General features: G+C 39.5%; 1 protein-coding gene across 1 annotated transcript in view; it reads left to right on the top strand.

Moving 5' to 3' along the window:
- The window catches only part of CHM (CHM Rab escort protein), a 153,391-nt gene that overhangs the window by 58,611 nt on the left and 71,068 nt on the right, over nucleotides 1-23,712 (top strand). The window contains exons 6-8 of the mRNA XM_034781536.1: nucleotides 224-340; nucleotides 943-1,063; nucleotides 3,561-3,786. Of these exons, the coding sequence (XP_034637427.1) occupies nucleotides 224-340; nucleotides 943-1,063; nucleotides 3,561-3,786 (464 nt within the window). The remainder of the gene's footprint in view (nucleotides 1-223; nucleotides 341-942; nucleotides 1,064-3,560; nucleotides 3,787-23,712) is intronic.

The following is a 23,712-nucleotide window of genomic DNA, read 5'->3' as shown; positions in this document are numbered from 1 at the left end:
CATCCTTCAGCTACTTTTGTGTGTCTCATCCGTCCCACTGATAAAATGTTCTTATTCTGGAGTCTTTGTATTTCTTCATATCCTCCTATTTCACAGTACTTACTTATAAGCAATTATCGGAAAGAGGCTATCAATCTGATATGACTGAGGTAACTGTTTCGTTTTGTTGTAAGTGCTTGGTTTTTCTTTATCCTCAGGTATTTTATTTTCTTGATTTCTACAGCTGCTCTATTCCCGGGGACTATTAATTGACCTCCTAACTAAGTCTAATGTTAGCCGTTACGCGGAGTTCAAAAATGTCACCAGGATTCTTGCATTTCAAGAAGGAAGAGTGGAACAGGTACTGTAGAAGAATGCACTATATAAGTTGAATCAATTCTTTCTTAAATATAAATGAATTGAAATTGATATTCATGAGATGTTTTGGAGCTGTTAGACACATTTTCCAGGAAAAATACTATTTGCTCTCTGGTGTGATAAGCAGGTACTTCTATTGTCTCACTTCATCAATTAAATGTTAGGATATTGTTCTGCTGAAAGAAGCATGTGGAACTGAGTAGACTACTGCCTTAGATCTTAAGATCACATCAAACTACTATTGACTCAGCAGTTAAAGCTCAGAAAAAAAGCCAATTTTAAGTTTTCAGACTACAGAGCTAGATTTGATCTGTCATTTGCTCCTGGTTAGGAGGGAAATGCCATTGGTCTAATAATGGCAACAGGAGTTATTTGGCAAAGTTAAGAAAAGTTGTTTATATTTAACTATCTCTGCAGTCAGCAAAGATGCCATTGAAGCTGATGGGAAATAAAGAAAAACAAAGTATCGGGATATTCTGGTTATTGGGACTACATGAATTTTAAAATGCTCAGCAGGTAATCAGTATAACAAATAATCTCTTTCCTTTCTTCCCTTTGAAAAACTATTAAAATATTATTTTCCAGGTACCTTGTTCCAGAGCAGATGTCTTCAACAGCAAAAAGCTCACTATGGTGGAAAAGAGAATGCTAATGAAATTTTTGACATTTTGTTTGGACTATGAACAACATCCCGATGAATACCAAGGTAGTGCGTTTCACTGAAAAGTTACACAGCTGTGTGTTCATTCAGTTACCTGTAGTTTTGATAGTGCTGCTGTGTTTTCACCCTATTTACTTTTATGGATTAAGTTTCAAAGTATGTTTTGACCTTTTCACTTCAATATTAAATTCTGCTTCTCAAACTCCCACTCCTTTATTTTTTTCAATTTCACTTATTTTTTTCCCCCTTTTTTCCATAGTATATTGCTGCTGGTTTGCAAAATGTTATAAAGTAACTTTTTACTGAGGTATTTGCTAACATGATATGCTATACATGAATTTTTCTCTTTTGGATAATGCATACATCTTATTTTTGATAATTTGAATTGGATTTTGGATTTTGTGACTATCTGGAAGCTACTGAAGGTGTCAAAGGATGTAGTGATATGCTCTCCAAACCTGGAATGAGAGAGTAGTTTGCCTGAGGCATTCTGTGCCCTCTAAAGTTTATGGGCTGAGTTAGAAAATATGTGGAAAATAAAATGGCAAAAGTAAAAAGAGGAAGTTAAGACATTACAAAGATTTCAGAGACTGAAGAATCCAAGTGCCTTAATAGACAACAGAAAATGTAAAATGGCTTTGCTTTTGAGCAAAGGAAGTATTTGAGTACGTTAGTCACACTGGAATGTGTTTAAGGGAGGGTGAGTGTATTTGGAGTTGCTTTGGCTGAATATGACCATTGGATTGGGTGGCAGAAATGATAGCAGGCAAGACGCCAAGCACGTGCCAGAAAAAAGAGAATTGGTCAATATAGATAATGAAATGATAAAACTAGCAGAGGGAAGTATGTGACGGACTAGTGATGAACTCTGAGAGATCCTGAAGGTAAAAACTCATTAGGCCAAAGTGCTTTATAGATTACAGGCAATTTCAGGTTTGCTGCTGGTGGAAGAAATAGAGGTGCTCAGAGAAAGAATATAAGGTGGTATTTAGAAAATTTATTAGGTACCAAAAAGGAGACACCACATCAATTTTAGATGCAATTCATTGATTCATATACTGGCATGACATTAGATTTATTTTACTTCCAGAGATGGTAACACAGACTTTGTTACCAGATTTTAAAGCCGCCCTTGAAATAATTGGATATATTTTTAGTTAAACTTAACTAATTGAAATTTTTGAGAAGTTTTAAAGCTGCTCCTCTTGAGAACATTATATTCATTTTGGAGGGCAGCTTTCCAATGGGGAGTGCATGGAATTTTTTTAAAAGCTTTTTCTCTAAAATGTAATATTATATAGGAAGCCTAAAATGGAGAGAGGCTGAGCTACCTTTTTTTATAAAGACAATACAATAAAAGAAAATGTAGTGTATTTTATGATTTGTTGCATTGCTATACATAGGTAGTAAAATATATTTGTAATAAAACAGTGGCTGAAGCTCAAATAGAAAATATCCTTTTGTCATTGCACTGTAGAAAATGTCTGAATTATAGTCCTGAATTTTGAAATGACCAGAATAAGCCTAAGAAAAGAGACTTCTTAATTATATAGAATGACATGAGTAGCTGAAATACAGCGGGTGCCATTTAAAAGAAAAAGAAAAATGTATTAACCATGGTAATTAAATTTAGCCCAATATTTGAATTTTCTATTTTAAGTATGAGAAGTGTTGCAGGCATGCAGTATCTGCATTTCAGATAGCTTCTTAAGGACTTGTGTATCTACAAGTGCCTCAACAATAATTTTTAAAAAAGGAAAGTAAATCCTAATCATCTGCTCTTCATTCCCTGGTACATCCCATCTCCACTCAGTTGTTGCTTTTTTATGAATAATAAATCAGCCATTTACAATATATTCCAAGTGTTCAGCATTCAGGATTAAAATGCTGTTCTAAGGGCTTGTATACTTTAACTACACCCATATAATTAAAATGTTACAACACTCACATCTCCCAAGTGATGCAACTTGTTTCAAGATGCCTCATCCCACTTGAGCTTATCCTTTTCCCTTATGGGAATAAGTTATACTAGTGTAAAGGCACCTTTATGCTGCTATAACTGTCCATGCTAGGGGTTGTACCAATTTCACTGTTTTGGTAAAAAACTGTATCCCTAATAGAAATAGCCAAATTGTACAAAAATTATATTTAGATCAGGCCTAACTCATTGAATAGATGAAAACATTTTTAGGTATGTCACTACTATTCTGTTCTCGTAAAACCTTCCAGACTACTGGAGTCTCTTCACAGGCAGTGGATTTCTGTCATTCTTAAAAGTTAATTTTTTATGAGATTCTTTTTTAATTCAAAGTCAAGGCTGACAATCCATTTTTAACTTCCGTCGTTTGGCTTACCCATTTCCAATCAGACACATTGAAAAATTAAGTTGTCATTACTAAACTGTAATATTTTCTTTTGTGTTCACTTTTTAAAAATATTTAAATGTAGGAATGTTTCTTGTAATTGGAACTGTACTAGGAGAAAAATTGCAGTGTTAAATTGCATCCTTTACTTGAATTGTATTTTTTTTTTTCTGTAACAGATTACAAGGAATGTACATTTTCAGAATACTTGAAAACCCAGAAATTAACATCTAACTTGCAGCACTTTATTCTGCATTCTATTGCAATGGTGTCGGAGGCTGAGAGTGACACCATAGATGGGCTCAAGGCAACAAAGCACTTTCTTCAGTGTCTTGGCCGCTATGGCAATACACCCTTTTTGTTTCCTTTGTATGGTCAAGGAGAGATCCCACAATGCTTCTGCAGGTAAGCAGGACTTTTTATATTTTTTTATAGTAAATTTAATATCTAATACTAACTCATTTCTGTAGACTTGTAATAACATCACTTTTGTTTGCCTTGTATTTTTGTAGACTAGAAAATTCTCAAATCATTCTTACATTTTTTTGAAGAGATTTCTTCTTTTAGAGCAGTGTAGCATTGAACAGGCCATTTCAGTGTGACTGTTTAGAAGAAGGGGGTAAAAGTTCATCTGTTTTTAAAAAGCAGAAATTAAGATTCTGGTAAGTTAAATATTATGGCATACATTTAACAAGGACTGACTGTAAGTAGAACTTTTTGACTGGCTATCAATGATGGGCCAGCAATGGCAATAATACCCAGTAAATGTGCTACATTACCTTTTTTATTTGTACATACATTTTCAAAATAGTATTAAGTCACTTCAAGCACTGCATTTGTAAAAGGAATCCATTACACTTGTTGGTAGTGTGACGGGTTCGGTCACAGAGACCGCCTTGGGATTGTCACCTGATGTGCTGAAATTACCTCTGAGCCCGTTTTCCCTGCCAGCCTGGGACTCCAGAACCCTGTCTTGTTGAGCCACACACTAGTCTGCTGCAACACAGACCCAGGGTCTAGTCCACACCCCCAAAGCTGCAGACTTAACTGCATATAGCTCAGCAGGTTACCTGTCTCCAGTACCCAGTTCCCAATGGGATCCAAACCCCAAATAAATCTGTTTTACTCTGTATAAAGCTTATCCAGGGTAAATTCATAAATTGTCCGCTCTCTATAACACTGAGAGATATGCACAGCTGTTTACTCCCCCAGGTATTAATCACTTCCTCTGGGCTTATTAATAAACAAAAGTGATTTTTATTAAGTATAAAAAGTAGGATTTAAGTGATTTCAAGTAATAACAGCCAGGACAAAGTAAGTCACAAAGCAAAATAAAACAAAACATGCAAGTCTAAGCCTAATACATTAAGAAACTGATTACAGATAATATCTCACCCTCAAAGATGTTCCAATAAGCTCCTTCCTAGTCTGGGCCTAATCCTTTCCCCTGGTACAGTCCTTGTTAGTTCCACCAGACCTCTTAGGTGGTAAGCAGGGCTTTTCTCGTGACTGGCCGCCTCTTTTGTCCTGCTTCCCCCCCTTTTATAGCTTTGGCACAAGGCAGGAATTTTCTGTCTGTGCTTGTCGTCTCTTCCTCCCCCAATCAATGGAAAAGTAGAAGGATTAAGATGGATTCCAGTATTGTGTGACGTGGTCACATGTCACTGTAAGACACCTAGTCTCCATTCTTCCTGGGTTGGCCCACACATACACAGGAAGGTTTGCAGGTAAATAAACAATTTACAGCCAATTGTCCTAGTTAATTGGGGCCATCAATATTCTAAACCACCATTAATGGCCCACACTTTGCATAATTACAATAGGACCAAAGTTACACTTCATATTTCAAGCTTTAGATACAAGAATTATGCATGCATACAAATAGGAGGAATATATTCAGTAGGTTATAGCCTTTGTTATAATACCTTACAAGAGACCTTTTGCATAAAGCATATTCCAGTTACATCATATTCACACTCATAAGCATATTTCCATAAAACATATGGAGTGCAGCGTCACAGGTAGGTTAAAGGAATTTGCACTTCAGTCCTCCACACACTTAACTTGAGGTGAGACAGTTGACAGAAAGTACTGTGATGGGTTGAATCACAGAACCCCCCCCCCCCCCCCCCCTTGGGAGCTGCCACCTGATGTGCCAAGACTATTTCAGCTCCTGCTTTCCCTGCCAGCTTGGGATCCCAGCACCCTGTCCTCCTGAGCCAGACACGCCCGTCTGCTCCAACAAAGCCCCAGGGTCTGAATTACTTGCCCCAAAGATGCAGACTTAACTGAAAGCAGCTTACAGAAGTGTTCTTGTCTTTAACACTCAGATGCTCAACTCCCAATGGGGTCTAAACCCAAATAAATCCGTTTTACCCTGTATAAAGGTTATACAGGGTAAACTTATGAATTGTTCGCCCTCTATAACACTGATAGAGGGGTATGCACAACTGTTTGCCCCCATACTCTGGGTTAATTAATAAGTAAAAAGTGATTTTATTAAATACAGAAAGTAGGATTTAAGTGGTTCCAGGTAGTAACAGACAGAACACAGTAAGTCACCAAGCAAAATAAAGTAAAACATGCAAATCTATGTCTAATCAAACTGAATACTGATAACCTCACCCTTAGAGATGCTTCAGTAAGTTTTTTTCCTCAGACTGGACACCTTCCAGGCCTGGGCACAATTCTTTCCCCAGTACAGCTCTTGTTCCAGCTCAGGTGGTTGGTAGGGGATTCTTCATGATGGCTCTCCCCTTTTTCCTGTTCCACCTACTTATATATCTTTTGCATAAGGCAGGAATCCTTTGTCCCTCGGGGTTCCCACCCCCACGCCCCCTTCTCAGTGGAAAAGCACCAGGTTAAAGATGGATTACAGTTCAGGTGACATGATCACATGTCACTGTAAGACTTCATTACCAGCACACAGGTTTACAGGAAGACTCTCAGGTAGAACAGAGCCATTTGCAGTCAATTGTCCTGGTTAATGGGAGTCAAGATTCCAAACCACCATTAATGGCCCACACTTTGCATTACATTAGGCCCTCAGAGTTATATTTCATATTTCTAGTTTTAGATAAGAGTGGTACATTTATACAAATAGGATGATCACACTCAGTAGATTATAAACTTTGTAATGATACTTTACAAGAGACCTTTTGCATGAAGCATATTCCAGTTACATTAGCATATTTTCGTAAAATCATATAGAATGCAACATCACAGTACTCTGCCCTTTGTGTCTGTCTGATAATTGCTTACTAGGTAGCCTTTTCATATTGAATATTTGGGGTCATGCAATGACAATATAATATGAAGAACACAGTTATCAGCTGATGGTCATGATTATTGAAATGAATGAAGATTCCACAAAGACACATGAAAGTTAATAATTATTTCTGCATTGGTAATTTCCTAGATGCGTAATTAGAATAAAAATAAGTCTGGCGACTATGCAAGAAGGCTAATATGCACTTTCAGTTTGGTTCTTGGGCCAATATCAGCTTCTTCAAAAACAGCTGTAAGAATTCTTTCATAATCACTATTGTTGCCTGATTTTGGAGGTTAATATTATTATGTTAGATTAATTGGTGAGCCTATAACCCATATTTGATCAGAAGATAAGATTCTTGTCCCAGAATCAGGCTACACAGAGTTTGCAAGGACCCTCTGGATGTATGACAAGGATGTTCACACTGAGACAAATGTAAGCTTAAAGATTTTTTTTATTGAGATAAATGGAATAGTAATCAAATGGTAAAATAATCAGAATTAAAAGGCAATAATATTGTTCTAAAGGTACATGTGATATTATGTACTATAAAGCTTTTGATTAATTAACTGGCACTCTTCCTTGATAACCTGGTGGTAAGAGACAAAGGACCAGCCTCACCTCTGGCATGCCAAGAGAGTTCAGGTTCCTCAATTCTTGAGTGGGACGTGCAAAGCTTAGGAGAAGTTAAAGAGCTAGAAGCTATCAAAGCTAACTGAACTGACTTAAAATTTATAATTAAGAACTAACAGACTAATACACTAATAAACAAAAGGGGAACTAAGAACGAAGAAGTCTTGAAGCTTAGAAGCTTCCTTGGTGTGGTGGGTCACCTCTCTTATAGACCTTGAGTAGAGAAGGAGGGCTCAAATGCTCAAACTTAGTTTCCCCACCCACAAAATGTTAGGGTACACTTACTCCATAGGCTGGTATGTTTGTAGTACTGATGACATTATATATACATATTAATCAACAGAGGGTCCTGTGGCACTTTTAAGACTAACAGATGTATTGGAGCATAAGCTTTCGTGAGTGAATATGTCTGACGAAGTGGGTATTCACCCACGAAAGTTTATGCTCCAATACATCTGTTAGTCTTAAAGGTGCCACAGGACTCTCTGTTGCTTTTTACAGATCCAGACTAACACGGCTACCTCTTTGATACTTGATACATATTAATGACATTAGCTCATTCTCACATCTGTTATTTCTGTCCTAACCGGTTCTTTCTAAGTTCCAAATTGTGTTGTACCTGTTAAGTTTAAAGAGAGTATGAACTAGGTAGCCTGCATATACCACCTTGCTTGAATGCATCCTTTATCTATCTATGTTAAAGTTCGCAACCATATATGGACCTTATGCTTTAGCTCATCCCTATTTATCTAGGTGAAAGGTCCCAAACACTTTTAGGCTTAGCTAGAGGATGTGGCCTGTAGGTCCCTTGCATTACAGCCAAAATAGTCTAATATAAACCTATAAACACAACAAATAATCAAACCCATAAGAAAAGATAGGCAAGCAACCAGGCTAGCCCTATAGGCTAACTGTGAAGAATTTTCCTCCATCTGTGGGGCAAATCTCCATGGCTGCTGTGAAGATTTTATTGATTTGTTTTCAATTTCAAAAGCAGACTCAAGGACTTGCCCCTCAGACAGAACAAATCCAAACTGGCAATCACAAGCTGATGTGACATAATTGTTTGCTCTCATAGAAGAGTCCTGCTCATTCTAAAAGCAATGACACTACATCATTATATTGCTTTATATTAAATCCTATGCTCATTCATACTGGAGAAGGAATAAAGACATGTCCTTCCTTTCTCTTCACAAAATCTCTACAGTATTTGGAAACCCAAATTCACAGTGCAACATAAATAGCAATTGCATTAAACATTCCATGTTGAGCCAGTTTTCTGAGTCCTGATACTGCATTGGTCACAGAATGTACAACTACTACAGTTCTGGATTCTTACTTCAAAAAGTCTTGTACTTCTGTACTACACACAGTCCCTGAAAATAATTAAGATAGAGAGGCATTGATTCTAAAATAAAAACTTGTTGATAATACTTCTCTGACAATACACAGCAGTCCTCTTGTTGTAGTAACATTGCTGGGGCCATGACAGTGACACTCATTTCCTTAGCTTCAAAGTCTGGCTAATAGGATGGTTAATCATGTTACTAGGGTACGTGTTTCTAGAGGGGCAAGGGAGTCCGACTAGTGCAAAGGCTCTTAAGCAAACTGTCATGGGATAAGAAGGAAGGTTCTCTTATGGATTGGTAACTGGTTAAAAGATAGGAAACAAAGGGTAGGAATAAATGACCAGTTTTCAGAATGGAGAGAGGTAAATAGTGGTGTCCCTCAGGGGTCTGTACTGGACCTAGTCCTATTCAGTTTATTCATAAATGATCTGGAAAAGGGGGTAAACAGTGAGGTGGCAAAATTTCAAATGATGCAAAAATTCTGAAGTCCCAGGCAGACTGCAATGAGCTACAAAAGGATCTCTCAAAACTGGGTGACTGGTCAACAAAATGGTGAAACAGATTAAATTCAATGTTGATAAATGCAAAGTAATGCACATTGGAAAACATAATCCCAATGATATGTATAAAATTATGGGGTCTAAATTGGCTGTTACCACTCAAGATCATTGTGGATAGTTCTTGGAAAACATCCACTTCATGTGCAGCAGCAGTCAAAAAAGGGAACAGAATGTTGGGAGTCATTAAGAAAGGAATAGATAAGACAGAAAATATCATATTGCTTCTATATAAATCCATGGTACGCCCATATCTTGAATACTGCGTGTAGATGTGGTCACCCCATCTCAAAGATATATTGGAATTGGAAAAGGTTCAGAAAAGGGCAACAGAAATGAGATGGGGTATGGAATGGCTTCCGTATGAGGAGTGATTAATAAAACTGGGACTTTTCAGTTTGGAAGAGAGACAACTAAAGGTAGATATAGATCTATAAAATCATGACTGTTGTGGAGAAAGTAAATAAGGAAGTGTTATTTACTCCTTCTCATATCACAAGAAGTAGGGCTCACCAAGGGAAATTAATAGGCAGCAGGTTTAAAACAAAAGGAAGTATTTTTTCACACAACTCACAGTCAACCTGCAGAACTCCTTGCCAGAGGATGTGAAGGCCAAGACTATAACAGGGTTCAAAAAAGAACTAGATAAGCTCCTGGAGGATAGGTCCATCAATGGCTATTAGCCAGAATGGGCAGGGATGGTGTCCCTAGCCTCTGTTGGCCAGAAGCTGGGAATGGGTGTCAAGGGATGGATAACTTGGTGATTACTTGTTCTGTTCATTTTCTCTGGGGCACGTGGCATTGGCCACTGTTGGAGAACAGGATACTGGGCCAGATGGACCTTTGGTCTTACCCAGTATGGCTGTTCTTATATTTTTAAAAGGGCACCACTGAGCACCAGATTACCCCCCCACACCCCGATAGATGCCTTTGGAAGCATGACACCGTATAGGAATCTCTTCTTACATGGCAAGCAAGCCACTTTCTCACCCACCCTGTGCAGGTGCTAACGTCGTAACTTGTGCATTTGAAGTAAAAATTATGTATATTGTAATTACTAGTATAGCACCAACAGGATGCTTTGGATGTGTGATGGTATCTGAGAGTGTAAATGTCGTTACAAGGTCTGATGTGGGTTGTTATTTAGGCTGCAGTGGGTGTGGTAATTTTTACACGTACTTTGCCATTGTTTCCTTTGAGAGTGTTCAGTGATTGCTTTCCTCCTTTCTAATCTCAACAATGGACTCTTAATTTCTCTTCTCTTGTAAGAGGATTCCAGCTTTTAGGCCACTCACAACTGGAAGGATGATCCTATCAGTATGGGGTTCAAATTTTGTCTGTCTAGAGGGTGGACATGATTTCTCAGTACCACAGTGATGGGGGGATAAGGAGGTGTATTCTCTCTGAATAGACATTGCCATTGCTGTGAATTAAAGGGACCTCTTCTCTCAGAGAGAACATGGTGGTATTGGCACTGATAGCTAGTATCAGTATAGAATGTCCTGATTTATCCCTAATGTCTGTGACTACGTGAAAACCCTGTGGATTTGCCTTGACAGGTGGTTGATTGCATGAAAAAAAGGCAACAACCATTACAGGCAAACGGTGTACTACTTTACCGGTGCCAGGATTTCTGCAACCCAAGCAGATAAATTCAATTTCAGTTAAATCTGAGACCTTTTCATTTAGTTCAGACAAACGAGTTTGCAACATCTTTTGAGAAAGTGACCAGATAGTAGTTACGTATTTGTCTTGTATAAACACTGAATATGAAAAATACGTTCTGTTGTGCCATTTCTGGGTTGAGTTCCTCAGGAGCATGTCTGTATACTTGTAGGCGTAACAGCCCTCTGCCTAATTTCTAAATTCTGATTTGATTCAATTCAATGATTTTTGTTAGTAAAATTTTGTTTATGGGGTTTGCCAGTTGTTTTTCCCATTTGTTTCTTTTATCAGATGTCTTGGGCAAGTATCCAATTCTGTATTGCAAATGAGAATTCAGTAACTTAATGTGTGCAATAGGCTTTTAGGCTGTTCTTTGCAAAATGGCTTATTCTTAAATTCTGATGATCTTCGATGATAAAATACAGAGTTCACCAACTTCTTAACTAAGCAAATATTTGTGTTTTAGACATTATGGCCCCCAATCCTATAGCTGCATCAGTCTGGGTGGATTGTAATGCTCGCTTTACTTCAACAGAACTTCACTTGGCTGAGAGGTCTGCGCATGGGAATCAGACTGCAGTAATGATGACTTCTCACCATTTAGCCACTCTAATACTCTGCTTAATAATCTGTTTTACTGTGAATGTCTTCTAATATTCTAAACCACTAACCACCTTCAAATAGGTGATACAGTAACTTCTCACTTAACGTTGTAGTTATGTTAAATGCAACTTTAAGCGAAACGAGTGAATCCAATTTCCCAGTAAGAATTACTGTAAATGAGGGAGTTAGGTTCCAGGGAATTTTTTTTCACTAGACAAAAGACACACACACTAACTATAAGTTTTAAACAATTTAATACTGGTTGAGGTGGAGGAGTCAGAGGGTGGGATATTTTTCAGGGAATGCCTTACTGCTAAATGATGAACTAGCAATTGGCTGAGCCCTCAAGGGTTAACTCTCTGTCTACAAAGCAGCATGAATGGAGATAGGGGAGAGCACATCGCAGACAGACACACACTGTGTGTGTGTGTGTGTGTGTGTGTGTGTGTGTGTGTGTGTGTGAGAGAGAGAGAGAGATGTGCATTTCCCCTTTAAGTACACTGCCTTGTTAATTAGATCAGCTTGCTGAGACCGCAGCTGCTGCCAGCAAGCTCCCTCTGTCCTGAGCCCTGTCGTGTGTCCCCCCTGCTCTATGGAAGATGGGGTAAGTGAGGTGCAGGAGCAGGGGGGGAGGGGGATACCCTTACATTAGCCCCCCTTCCCCTCCCCCTCCTGCACAGCAAGCAGGAGTCTCGGGGAGCAGCTCCAAGGCAGTGGGCAGGAGCAGCACATGGCAGTGGGGGGAGGGACAACTGCAATTGCTAGCCTGCTGGGCAGCTGCTGCACAGGGAGCTTAGGAGAGCGGGGAGCTAATGGGGGGGCTGCCGGTCCACCCTGGTTCCAAGACCCCACCAGCTAGCTACAACGGGCTGCTCTTCCTGCAAGCATTGGACAAAGCAGGCAGCTGTCAAACAATGTTACAAGGGAGCATTGCACAACTTTAAACGAGCATGTTCCCTAATTGATCAGCAACGTAACAGCATTAACCGGGACGACTTTCAGTGAGAAGTTACTGTATTTTATTTCCAAATAAACTGAGATAAATGTTTTCTTCATTTCCCATCAAAGATGGGATTTTCTCACTACAATTTCACTGGCACACCTTTACAGAAGAACCAAGGAGTTGCTGGCTCAATGGCCAGACAGGCAGTATTCTGTTCTACACCTGTGATAGGTTTAAAGGGACCGCATAGTCTTAAACATACTTTTCATACTTTTTTGGCCCTTGTACCTATTGTTAGTTAATATCTCTGGGACTATAAGAATTCTTCAAACTGGCCAAACTGTAAAACAGTGCTCACTGTATTCCACTATTTTGTGTACTTTTATTTCAAGTAATGGTCAACATTTATAGTTAAAGTAAGGAGATTATATCTATGGGGTTTGAGACTAATTTCTTTGTCAAATTGCAGGCTTACCAGTTTTAAAAAAGATTTAAAGTACCACTGGAATAAAAACTAAAATCTGAAATCTTAACATTTCTTGTTTAAGTGAATATTGAAACAAGTTAGAAATCAGTCATAACTTCATTTAATTTTGACTGTTACAGATGACCTACTACAGGTATTGTCTGCTAAAACTGAACAATATCTGAAGTATATTGTTCAGTCTGTATAGTAAAGTGGTAACTACTACCTATACATCATATCCTACAGTTTTTATCACCAGATTATCAGAATAAGGTGTCATCTGTTTTGTGATTTCTAACCACTGTTCTATATTCTGTTTTAATGTAAGCCTCTTAAGCGTTTCTTGCAGCCAGCTACACTGTGTTCTCATCAAGGCTACTGTTATAAATGGCATACATGCATATTTATGTGAATGATTCAAAGACATTTGTAAGTCACATCCTTGCATTCTAAATGGATTCTGCATAAACAGTACAACACTTTATAAGTACTGAAGACATTTGAGTGAATAAAAGCAGCATTAATTCTTTATTGGTTTAAACAGTTATGTTTTAGTAGAGAAAACTAAACTATTTTATATCACTGTTATGACCCTCCCAGTATGCCAAGGTAGAGATGTGAGATTTCTATCCCCATAAATTGGATTTGTGCTATAAGAAAGGTCATTGGAATCTTCACATTGTTCCATGCTGACAAGCAAAGGAACTTTTTCCAGTCTTTATTATAGCTTCCTTTGTTTTTAACATGTTGATATGAGACCAAAATCATTCTTCCTTTCTTATGAGACAGTATCTGGAATTATGCTTGAACAAAAAAAATGATACCCCATACCTTGAAGAAAAGCCTCTCACACCTCTAGAATGGAGTGCTGTTTATATTCCCAACCAGTTGAATGTGAGGTATATGCAATAAGGATAGGGAACTGATATGGAAAACTTCTCTATTAGCGAGACAGCACCAGCTTGCTTTTGCCTAGTTGTACCTTGGTAATACAATACGCAAAGTAATGCAGCACTTAAGCATCTTCTGGGAAACAGGGAGAGTGCCAAGATCACAATCAACACAAATTATTCTTGCCACTACACTGTATAAGGCACTAGTGATTGAGCGTTTAGAATATTTAGTATAATTTTGGTCTCTGCATTGTAGAGAAACCATTAAAGGACAGCCAAAATGTTTCCTGGATTGGGAGGTTTAACTTGCAAGAATTACTAGCTTGACTTGGCCAATACGGTAACTTGGTTATGGGAAAATTTCATGGTCATCTTAAAATCCAGAAAGTATGTTAATTAGCCATTTGGTGTAGTAACTCATTTTTGAACCAGAGAACATGATTTAGAGGTGAGGGGCTAGTTTGTAATTGAATCAGGCAGAATTTCTTTACATACAGTAGTTGAAATATTAAACTGCAGTGGCAGCAATAGCAGGAAGGAGGCTTAAATTAATTTGATAGAGGTGGATATTTATTTTGAGAAGATAAGGATTGGAAAGAACATCTAACTATATTATAAGAAGAGTCATTTGTACTTACTTTTGCCCTTAAAAGTTCCCAATAATTTACTGTTTTCTATTTCAGACTTTTTTGAAAGACATGAGATTTGGCTCAGAGCAACAATTTGCTCCAGACTTCTACTCTAGCTTTTCTGCCTCCCTCCCACCCCAAATTTTTCAGAAATAATTGTCTATAACCCCTCCTTGAAGTGGTTTCCATCATATACAACGGGTTGGCAACCTACAGCACACGTGCCAAAGGTGGAACGCGAGCCAATTTTTGGTGGAACGCGGCACAGCTGAGCCACTCAGCCCACCGCCGTTCTGGGGTTCCCGCTGCTGGCCCCTTGCCAGCCAGGGTCCCGCTGCCGGTCTCACTCAGTGCCCGCAGCCGGCCTGGGTGAAGGAACCCCAGGCTGGCAGGGGGCTGAGACCCCATCTGGCAGGAGCTTGGGGCTGAAACCCCAGAGCAGCGGCGGGCTGAGCCGCTCAGTCGCTGCTCTGGGGTTCCGGCTGCTGGCCCCTTGCCAGCCAGTATCCCTGCCACCACAGCCCCACTCATCTTGCTTCTGGTTGGAGTTCCAGCACAGGCCCTCTGCCAGACAGAGTCCAGGCCTACAGCCCTGCTCAGCTCTACCAGCCGCCAGCTCCACTCATCTCAGCTGCCGATCTGGGGTTCCAGCCGCTGACCTCCTGCCAGCCAGGGTCTGGATCTCCAGCCTTGCTCAGCCTGCTTTCCGGCCTGAACTCCCAGCAGGCCACCCTGGGCTCTGCTCCTGGCCTTGGATCAGTGCTCTGCAGCCTCCCCCTTGCGGCCAACTGTCCCCAGCCTGGGACAGTGAGGGTTGCACACGAGGCAAAGGGGTGCAGCTCAGCACCCCTATCTTAAAATTGCTTATATCAGTCCTTGTGCCTGCCTTCTATCACCATTTTTTTCCCACTGAGAGTTGAAGGGAACATTTGACAAAATGGCAGCTCCTAAGACAGCGAAGCTAGATGTCTGATCATTTCAGCCTGCTTGGACAGACTCATTTGGATTTATTGAAAAGAAGGACCGTGCTATTTGTGCTTTCTGTTATGAAAGTGTGGTTTGTCGCACATCAAGTGTTTGACGTTTTGAAACGAAGCACGAGAAAACCTTTCTTGACGAAGCAGACAAGACTGAATCAATCAAAAAGGCAGTAGCAGCCAATGAGAAGCAAAGCAGTGTTTTTAAAAGCTTAAGTGTAAGTAAAAATCAAGCTACAGAAGGAAGTTACAAGATTGCACAGTGCATTGCAAAAAACGGACAGCTGTTTACATATGGGGAATATATAAAAGAACTTTTTCCTCAGCAGTTCGGAGATTTTGTTCAATGATTTGCCAAATAAAGATACAATCATATCTGGAATAAAAACTGCCCATCTCTGCCAGAACAGTTGAGAGATGCATATGTGAAATGGCAGAAAACATTAAGGAAAAGAAGACGACTGCATTGAAAGACACAGCAGTGTTTAGTGGTGCAGTTGATGAGAACATGGATATAAACGCCGTTCCACGTTTGGCAGTTGTTTTAAGATATTGTGCTTCTGATGAAATCCAAGAGGAACTTGGTTGCCTAAAACCCCAGCATGGCACAACAAAGGGGGAAAGTATACTGGAAAGTTTTGTAAACCGTTTTGAAGAATGAGGAGTTGTCATCAGAAAAATATTTTGTGTGACAACAGATGGTGCTCCTGCCATGGTCAGAAAACAGAAGGGATTTGTAAAGTTACTTGAAGATCAAATTGGCTGTCCGACAGTCAAATTTCACTGTATCATCCATCAAGGAAACCTGTGTGCTAAAATTTCTAATTCAGAGCTTAATAATGTGATGAATACAGTGGTGCGAATTGTGAATTTCCTTGTTGCTCAATCTGTTTTGACTCGGACAGTTTCAAGCACTGCTAGAAGAGTTGGACAGTGCTTATAACAACATCCCACTTCACAGCAACATTCAGTGGCTAAGTCGCGGCAAGGTTTTGGTGCGCTTTGTAAACTGTTTTGATGCAATCAAGACCTTTTTGTCAGAAAAAGAACAAAACTACCCTGAACAGGATGATGACAAATGGCTGTGTAATCTCATGTTTCTAACTGATATCACTGCTCACCTAAACGAACTCAACCCCTCCAAAGTGCAGGGCAAACAGTTCTGGATCTTTATGAAGCCTGGAAAGCATTTGTTGTGAAACTAGCAGTTTTTTCCAGGGATATTCAAACTTCTACTTTCCGCTACTTCCAACTCATAAAAGAACTATCGACACATTGCACTATCAGTGTCTATGAGATTGGAAAGTACATGCAAGAACTAGAATCAGAATTTTCTGACAGATTTCAAGATTTCCAGCGATTTGGCCCAATGCTTTTTTTTCTAATTAAACCTGAAAAGTTCAATGAAAGCGACTTGGATTTGTCTGTATTTCAGTGGATGGGTGTTGAAGATTTCGAAATGCAACTCATTCAGTTAAAAAGCTCAGAATTGTGGACATCAAAGTTTGTGGATCTGCGGAGCCCACTTGAAGCTACCGAGAGAGATCATGGAGCCTCTATTCTGACCTGCTGAACGTCCCTGCCAGCGAAATTTAACTGATGAAGAAAATTGCGTTTGCAATGCTTTCAGCATTTGGATCCACATACCTGTGTGAACAGGTATTTTCACACATGAAATCTGTCCTCTGTCCCTTTAGGAGCCGGTTAACTCAGAAGCCCGTGTGCAGCTTAAACTATCCAAATATGTGCCAGACATTGGAAAACTCAGCAAGGAAAAGCAAGGGCAAGGAACACACTAAACTGATAAGATCTGCATTTTAATTTAATTTTAAATAAAGCTTCTGAAACATTTTGAAAACCTCATTTACTTTACATATAACTGTAGTTTGGTTATATATTATAGACTTATAGAGAGACCTTCTAAAAAACGTTAAAGTGTATTACCGGCACACAAAGCCTTAAATTAGAGAGTATAAATGAAGACTCGGCACACCACTTCTGAAAGGTTGCCAACCCCCATATACAAGGTTTACAATTTGGTGCAATGGCTCTTAGCACCCCCACTATACAAATTGTTCCAGCACCCCTGGCTATAACTGATATAAAGCAAGTAACTCTGAAATGTGTTTTTTCCATGGAAAGCTTCTATTCTATACTTGCAGGATGGAAGTGAGTGGGTTTATAATACTTACAAATTAATGAGGAAAATTACCTAGAGAAATACTCAATGTAGGAATAGCATTGTATTGTTTCATACTAACTTTATTAAAATACTGTGTACTTCTATACCTACTTATGATCACATATTAGCACCCATTACCAAAGTATCTGAGCACCTTCCAAGAGTAAAAATGGTAACTCTTTTTTGACTGCAAAAGCCAGCTTGAGCTTTTAAATTATTATTGAAAATAGAAGAATGAGAGTGTTGGAATGCAAAAAGATACCATTGTTAGATAGCTTAGGCAAGAGGTGTTTTGCATTCCATCTGAATGCAGTGGAGTCTAGTGATCATTTTTTACTACTTCTGGCGGTGAGTTCTACAATCTCTATCTCCTGTTAAGGTTCTGTGGCTCCCTGTTGGTTGACATATTTGGAACAAAGCTGTCATGAGAGGTTGTGGAGAGAGAGACTTTTTCAGGGAGCCTGGAGGAATTCCGTGCAGGACTTTGAAAATTGAGGAAGACTCCTATTTTCAATGGGGAACATGTACAAAAAGCAGTAATTTAGAGTGATTTGTTCCCCATGACCTGTGTTGATAAGCAGGTGGGCTCTTGCATTTTGAAGTAACTAATACTGTTTCAAGACCTAAAAGTTCATTTTGTAGATATAGAGAACTGATAGTTAAGCCTAGATCAGGGATTGGCAACCTTTGACACGCGGACCATCAGGGAAATCCACTGGCGGGTCGGGATGGTTTGTTTACCTGCAGCATCCGCAGGTTTGGCCGATCGCAGCTCCCACTGGCTGTGGTTCGCTGTTCCAGGACAATAGAGGCTGCGGGAAGTGGCGGGGGCCAAGGGATGTGCTGCCCGTCGCTTCCTGCAGCCCCCATTGGCCTGGAACGGCGAACTGTGGCCAATGGGAGTTGCGATCAGCCGAATCTGCAGACGTTGCAGGTAAACAAACCATCCCGGCCCATCAGCGGATTTCCCTGATGGGCCGTGTGACAAAGGTTGCCGATCTCTGGCCTAGATGTTAAGAATAAATGGATCATTATGGCCAGATCCTGAGACCAGTGGGATTTGGGTGCAATTTTCTGACCCAGCCGCTGACAGTAGTGGGTATTTTTTTGCTATTAAGGCTATTTGCATTTCAGAGTGAAGTGTAGAGCTCTCTAAGGCTGTGGATTAAGGTAAATCTGCCGATAGAGTACACTGGGTGAAATTAACTTAGAGGAGGAGAATTCTTTGACGTGCTATCTTATTTCTGCCAACATCACCTTAATCTTATCTGGGTTCATCTTCAGCCATCTGTTCTTCATTCTGGCTCTGATCTCAGTTTGTTATTAAGAGAGCCAGGAGAAAATACAGGTGGTCCCTAGGAATCCTAACTGAAATTAGAGTCCCATCATGAAAATAATGATGGTTGCTGTTTCTCTTGTGATGAGGGGGAAGTTCTGATTAAGATGCATTGCCAAAATCTATATGCAGCCTGAGAATCTAGTTTAGGGTATAGTTGTTTTTGTAGGATGGATCTAGAAAATTCTTGTAAGAAACCAAAGGTTCAGAGATTGTGAGATGTTGTGCTCTTGCATTTGAAATAACCATGTGATTTGTTCAAGCCTTCCAGGATGAGTCCAATAGTGTTTGTGTCATGTCTTCTGGGAAGCCTGTATTTTCCCAACATCTGTAGATTAGAACGATGCTCATGATGGATTTGTCCCAGAACTTTCAGGTTTGTCCCAAGACTTGCAATAAATTTGGTATTAAGTATTTTTTTTTTTATTTGTAGCTGTGAAGGAATAGAATAACTGCCTTGATTCCAGATTTGAGCAACTTACATAGTTCTTCTGTAAATTTTGCGAGCATAAAAGTTGGCATGTTAATAAAATATGGGAAATTAAGACATGTTAACTTAACATGGTGTCAGATATGTGGTCAAATAGCATTGAGCTTTATGAAATCGGCTATAGAGTATATCTGTGAAAACAGAACAGCTGATTTTATCAGATATGATATGTTATCCATATCTAAGATCTGAGTGGAGTCCTAAATTTTAAAATGTGTAATTTGCATATTTATCAATTTTTAAGAGAACTTCATTTCTTTGACCTGAAAATTCATCTTGGAAGTACTGTAAATATGAATCAAGTCAATACTTAGGCACGTTTTCTTTAAGTGCTAAATGTGAACAATACTTACCTTACTCCTCTTTTCTGAACTTTTTACTTGCATTTAATTTAAATAATGGGGCTCTTGACATAGCAATTTTAAAAAAAGACAGATATTTTTCTTTAGCTACAGTTCATATTGGCATAGGGATGCAACAAGGGTAAGTGTAGTTAACATGATTGTTTGTATGATCTGTTTGTTTTTCCCTTGAGGAGAGAGTCTTCCTTGGGATAAACATTAGGGAGGTGAGATAATCCATCATTTTGAGGCCTGTTCTCTTGTGATGGATGGATAGATTGGTAAAGTAACTCAATAATCCCCCTCCCCTTTTTTTTCCAGGTTATTCACAGATCAGTGAGCATTGTGGTTAATAAAGCTATAGAATGCTTTTTTGTGTCCTTGCCCATGTTATTTCTCAGGTTTTGACAGTAAGAGACTTTTAATTTGGAAATAACCTTTATGTTGAAACATACATCCTAAGTATATGAAGACCTTTGTAAATAATAGTATCCCTCTTAGAAGTGAACTCTCTTCACAAACTGTGCTTTTGTGTGTCTTTTGCTTAAATAAGTTATTTGAAAGCATTGGAGCTATTTAAGTAATTACTAAGTACTTCATTGGCTGAATACTGGGTATTCTTCAGAATACTAGAATATACAGTATGGAATGCTTGTGTTATAAGGATGTTGTCAAGTGGTTTAGGCTAAAAGTGTATAGATTAACCCAATAGAAATGTTTTTAATAAAAACAAGCAGTTTATTGCACTGAGAGACGATTTAAATATTTCCTTGCAGCATGGGAAACACCAACCCAATAGTATTTCTGCTGCATAACACTGAGAAAGTGAAACTGACAATAGTAATAGTTATAGTTTCATCACTCTGATTGCAATATACAAATAATGAACCTGAAATGCAAAAAGTACAATTTTTGATTTAATAATTAAGGCAGTTGTTAATACAAGACAAGATTGTTTCTAAAATATTACTTTTATCTTGTCAGTGCCTCTTTAAGGACCCTATTCAGTACCATATCAAAGCACCCATTTCCTTTGGAGTGATGAATAGGGCCCTAAAATAATATTAGCAAAGACTCAGGGCTTGTCTATACTACCCGTCGAATCTGAGCGCTCTCCCATCAACTCCAGTACTTCACTGGGGCGAGAGGCGCAGGCGGAGTGGACGGGAGCATCAGCAGTCGACTCACCGCACTGAAGACACCGCGGTGAGTAGATCTAAGTACGTCAGCTTCAGCTACGTTATTCACATAGCTGAGATTGCGTAACTTAGATCGATTTCCCTCCCCCTTCCCCTCCCCCGGTAGACCAGGTCTAACAGCTTGTCTACATGGGGACACTCATGCAAGCTACTTTGTGAGGGCAGAACTGCTTGCAGGTTTGAGGCCTAAGGGTCTAATCCTGGAAAAGGATTCTCCATTATGAGGTCAATGGGATTTACAGCTAGAAAAGCCTCAACTTCAATCTTTCCGTGCATAGAAGTTAATCTTGTGATGACTACCAAATGCTGAAATATTCAATTAAACATACAATAAAAATGTACTAGGACGCACACTTTACTTCTGTAGGCTGAACTCCTACTCCTTGCATGCACTAGGAGCTCCTTGCATCCCTCCACTCTCCCCCAAAAGCTCCCTGTGTGACACCCTGCTGTCCCCCTCTTGTTCACGGACTCCCTGTAACGCCCCACTCCTTCCCTCATGCCAGGGCCTTCTTGTTTGTTCCTCATTCCCTCTTCCTCTCCCACACCAGGGTCCCTGTTCTCTCCACCATGCCAGGGGCTGTGTGTCTCCTTTTCCTTCCCACTGGGATTAGAAGGGATTGGTGGATGGCTGATGCTCCCTTTCCCCCACCATTGAGGAGGATGGAATGGATGGATGGAGCCGCCTTCTCTCTCTCTGGCTGCTTCTGTTGGTTGAGCATCTACACCATGTATGTTAGGTGGCTCCTGACACGGACAATAGTAATTTCTATACAATATATTAAACTCTGTTGGGAGGCTAGATGGACATGAGATAAAGCTGCTATTATGTTGGTAGCATTAATAGTGCCATCCACTAGTGGTTTTATCTGAGTCAATTGTAGGGGTTCTTGAAGCTGGGTTTACTAAAGTGCTGTCAGGGACTCCAAGTGTCTCCCATTTCTCTCTTCATGTTTTCTGATTTTCCCAAAAATCTTACTTTGAAGGTGTTTGTTTTCATCTTCAGTATGTTAGTATAGCCCATAATGAGAATGGTTCGAGAGGAATACAGACCTCCATGTTTCCCCTCATTAATTTCTAACTTAAACACAGTTTTGCCTATTCCATGTTTGTCATAGTGAAAATATTGTATGCCATTGTTTTAATCCTTTTAACTTAATAAAAATGCAACCCATTTTTTGTTACATGGATTCTTTTTTAAGGACAAAGTGGGGAGAATGCATCCGTATTTTTGCCACTCTGTTTTAAAATATTTTACAGATTACTTTTCTTTACTCCATATTTGTTTCTCCTGCCTTCAAAGGATAAAGGAAAATAGAAGATGATGATCTTCACCTCCTATTGAGGCTAACCTTGTTTAAACCAGCATTGCATTCATTCCTTGTTCCAGTGTTTAATAAACCTCAAGAGTTAGAATAATATCTCCAGACAAAAACACAAGCTTCAGAGAGTGGGCCAAATGCATCCCTTTTGGAAGAAGGCATGATGCTTTGTCACTGCCTGCCCTGCAACCCCGGGTGCTTCTGTGCTGTGCTGCTTTGGCTCAGAGCTCTGATACCATCAGCCTGCTCACAGCGCAGAAGCCTCGTCTTGGCTTCCACCAGCCAAGTTACTCCTTAGAGGGTGACACCAACACCCTTTCCAGTTCCGAGTCTCCAAAACAGTCTCCCCCGCAGCATGCAGTTCCTCTCATTGGATACTCTCAGAAATTAAGTTTGCTGCCTCCAAAGAGACAGAGTACACACCAGTCTGTTGTTTTAGCTGAGGACTTCATCCTTCAGTTTAATAGACAGCACTGAGATGGTTTTGTAATAAAACAGGAATAAGCTTAGTGCTGTGGTGGTCTTTATGGAGAGAATTATTCACTGAAAGAATTGATTTTATTATTATTAACAGATATTTAAGTGATAATAAGAACAGAAGACACATTGTTACAAGTAAAACAAAACATGCTTTCTAGTGACTAAAACGTAACTTTAGCAAGTTACCATCTTTGGGTAAGCAGGTTTCTCACCTGTAGTCAGTTTTAGCTTCTGTTGGTTTTCATGAGCTCAAAGGGTGCTGCTCCCCATTTGTCCCCAAGGTGATGGATGCCAAAATGGCTTTTTCTTTCTGCTTCTGTTTCCCAAAGTCTATTGTCTCTGTTTCAAGAGCCAGGAAGGCTTCTTACTGGTGCAGTCTCCATCCCCTGTTGTGATCATTAAGCAGTCTTCTGCCATGCTCATTTAGCTTGGTAGATTTGTGTGTTTTAGTCGGCATCTCTAAGCGCCAATATCCATTTTGATACAGAACATAATGTATTGTCCTTCCAATGACCAAATACATCTTTTTGCTCATTAGCAAGCTTATTTTAAGCAACTTTTGCTTTGAAACTCTGGTTAATTTTCCTCCAGTTACAAAATGTTGCTTATAGATATTAATATCTAAAATAATAATTCTCTGATTTGTTTCTGGTCTTTTCCCAAAACTCAGCCAAATGTGCTGTGTACTTCTAATCCAAGTTAGTCACCCTGTGCTTCACTCTGTGGAGTCCTCTGGAGAATTTCTTAAATGTAGGTGTGTAAAGTGGCAGTCCAGATCCCTGAATAGCTAAAGAGCTGTTTTATGCCATTCCTTATTATAGGATAAATTCAGTTCTTGTTCCTAAGTTATTTTAAGACTGAGTAGTTTTCATATGGGGGGCTGGGAGTTTTACAACCAAGAAATCTAGTGTGTTCTGTGGACAACTGATTTCAGGCCAGTTCCAGAATTCTTTTGCTGGGGTGTTGGAGAGGTGCTCAAAAGACCTTTCATGCTG

The sequence above is a fragment of the Trachemys scripta genome, chromosome 9, assembly GCF_013100865.1.
Source record: "Trachemys scripta elegans isolate TJP31775 chromosome 9, CAS_Tse_1.0, whole genome shotgun sequence".
NCBI lineage: Eukaryota > Metazoa > Chordata > Testudines > Emydidae > Trachemys > Trachemys scripta.
Note: the sequence above shows the minus strand (reverse complement) of the source record. Positions and strands in the feature narration are given on the sequence as shown.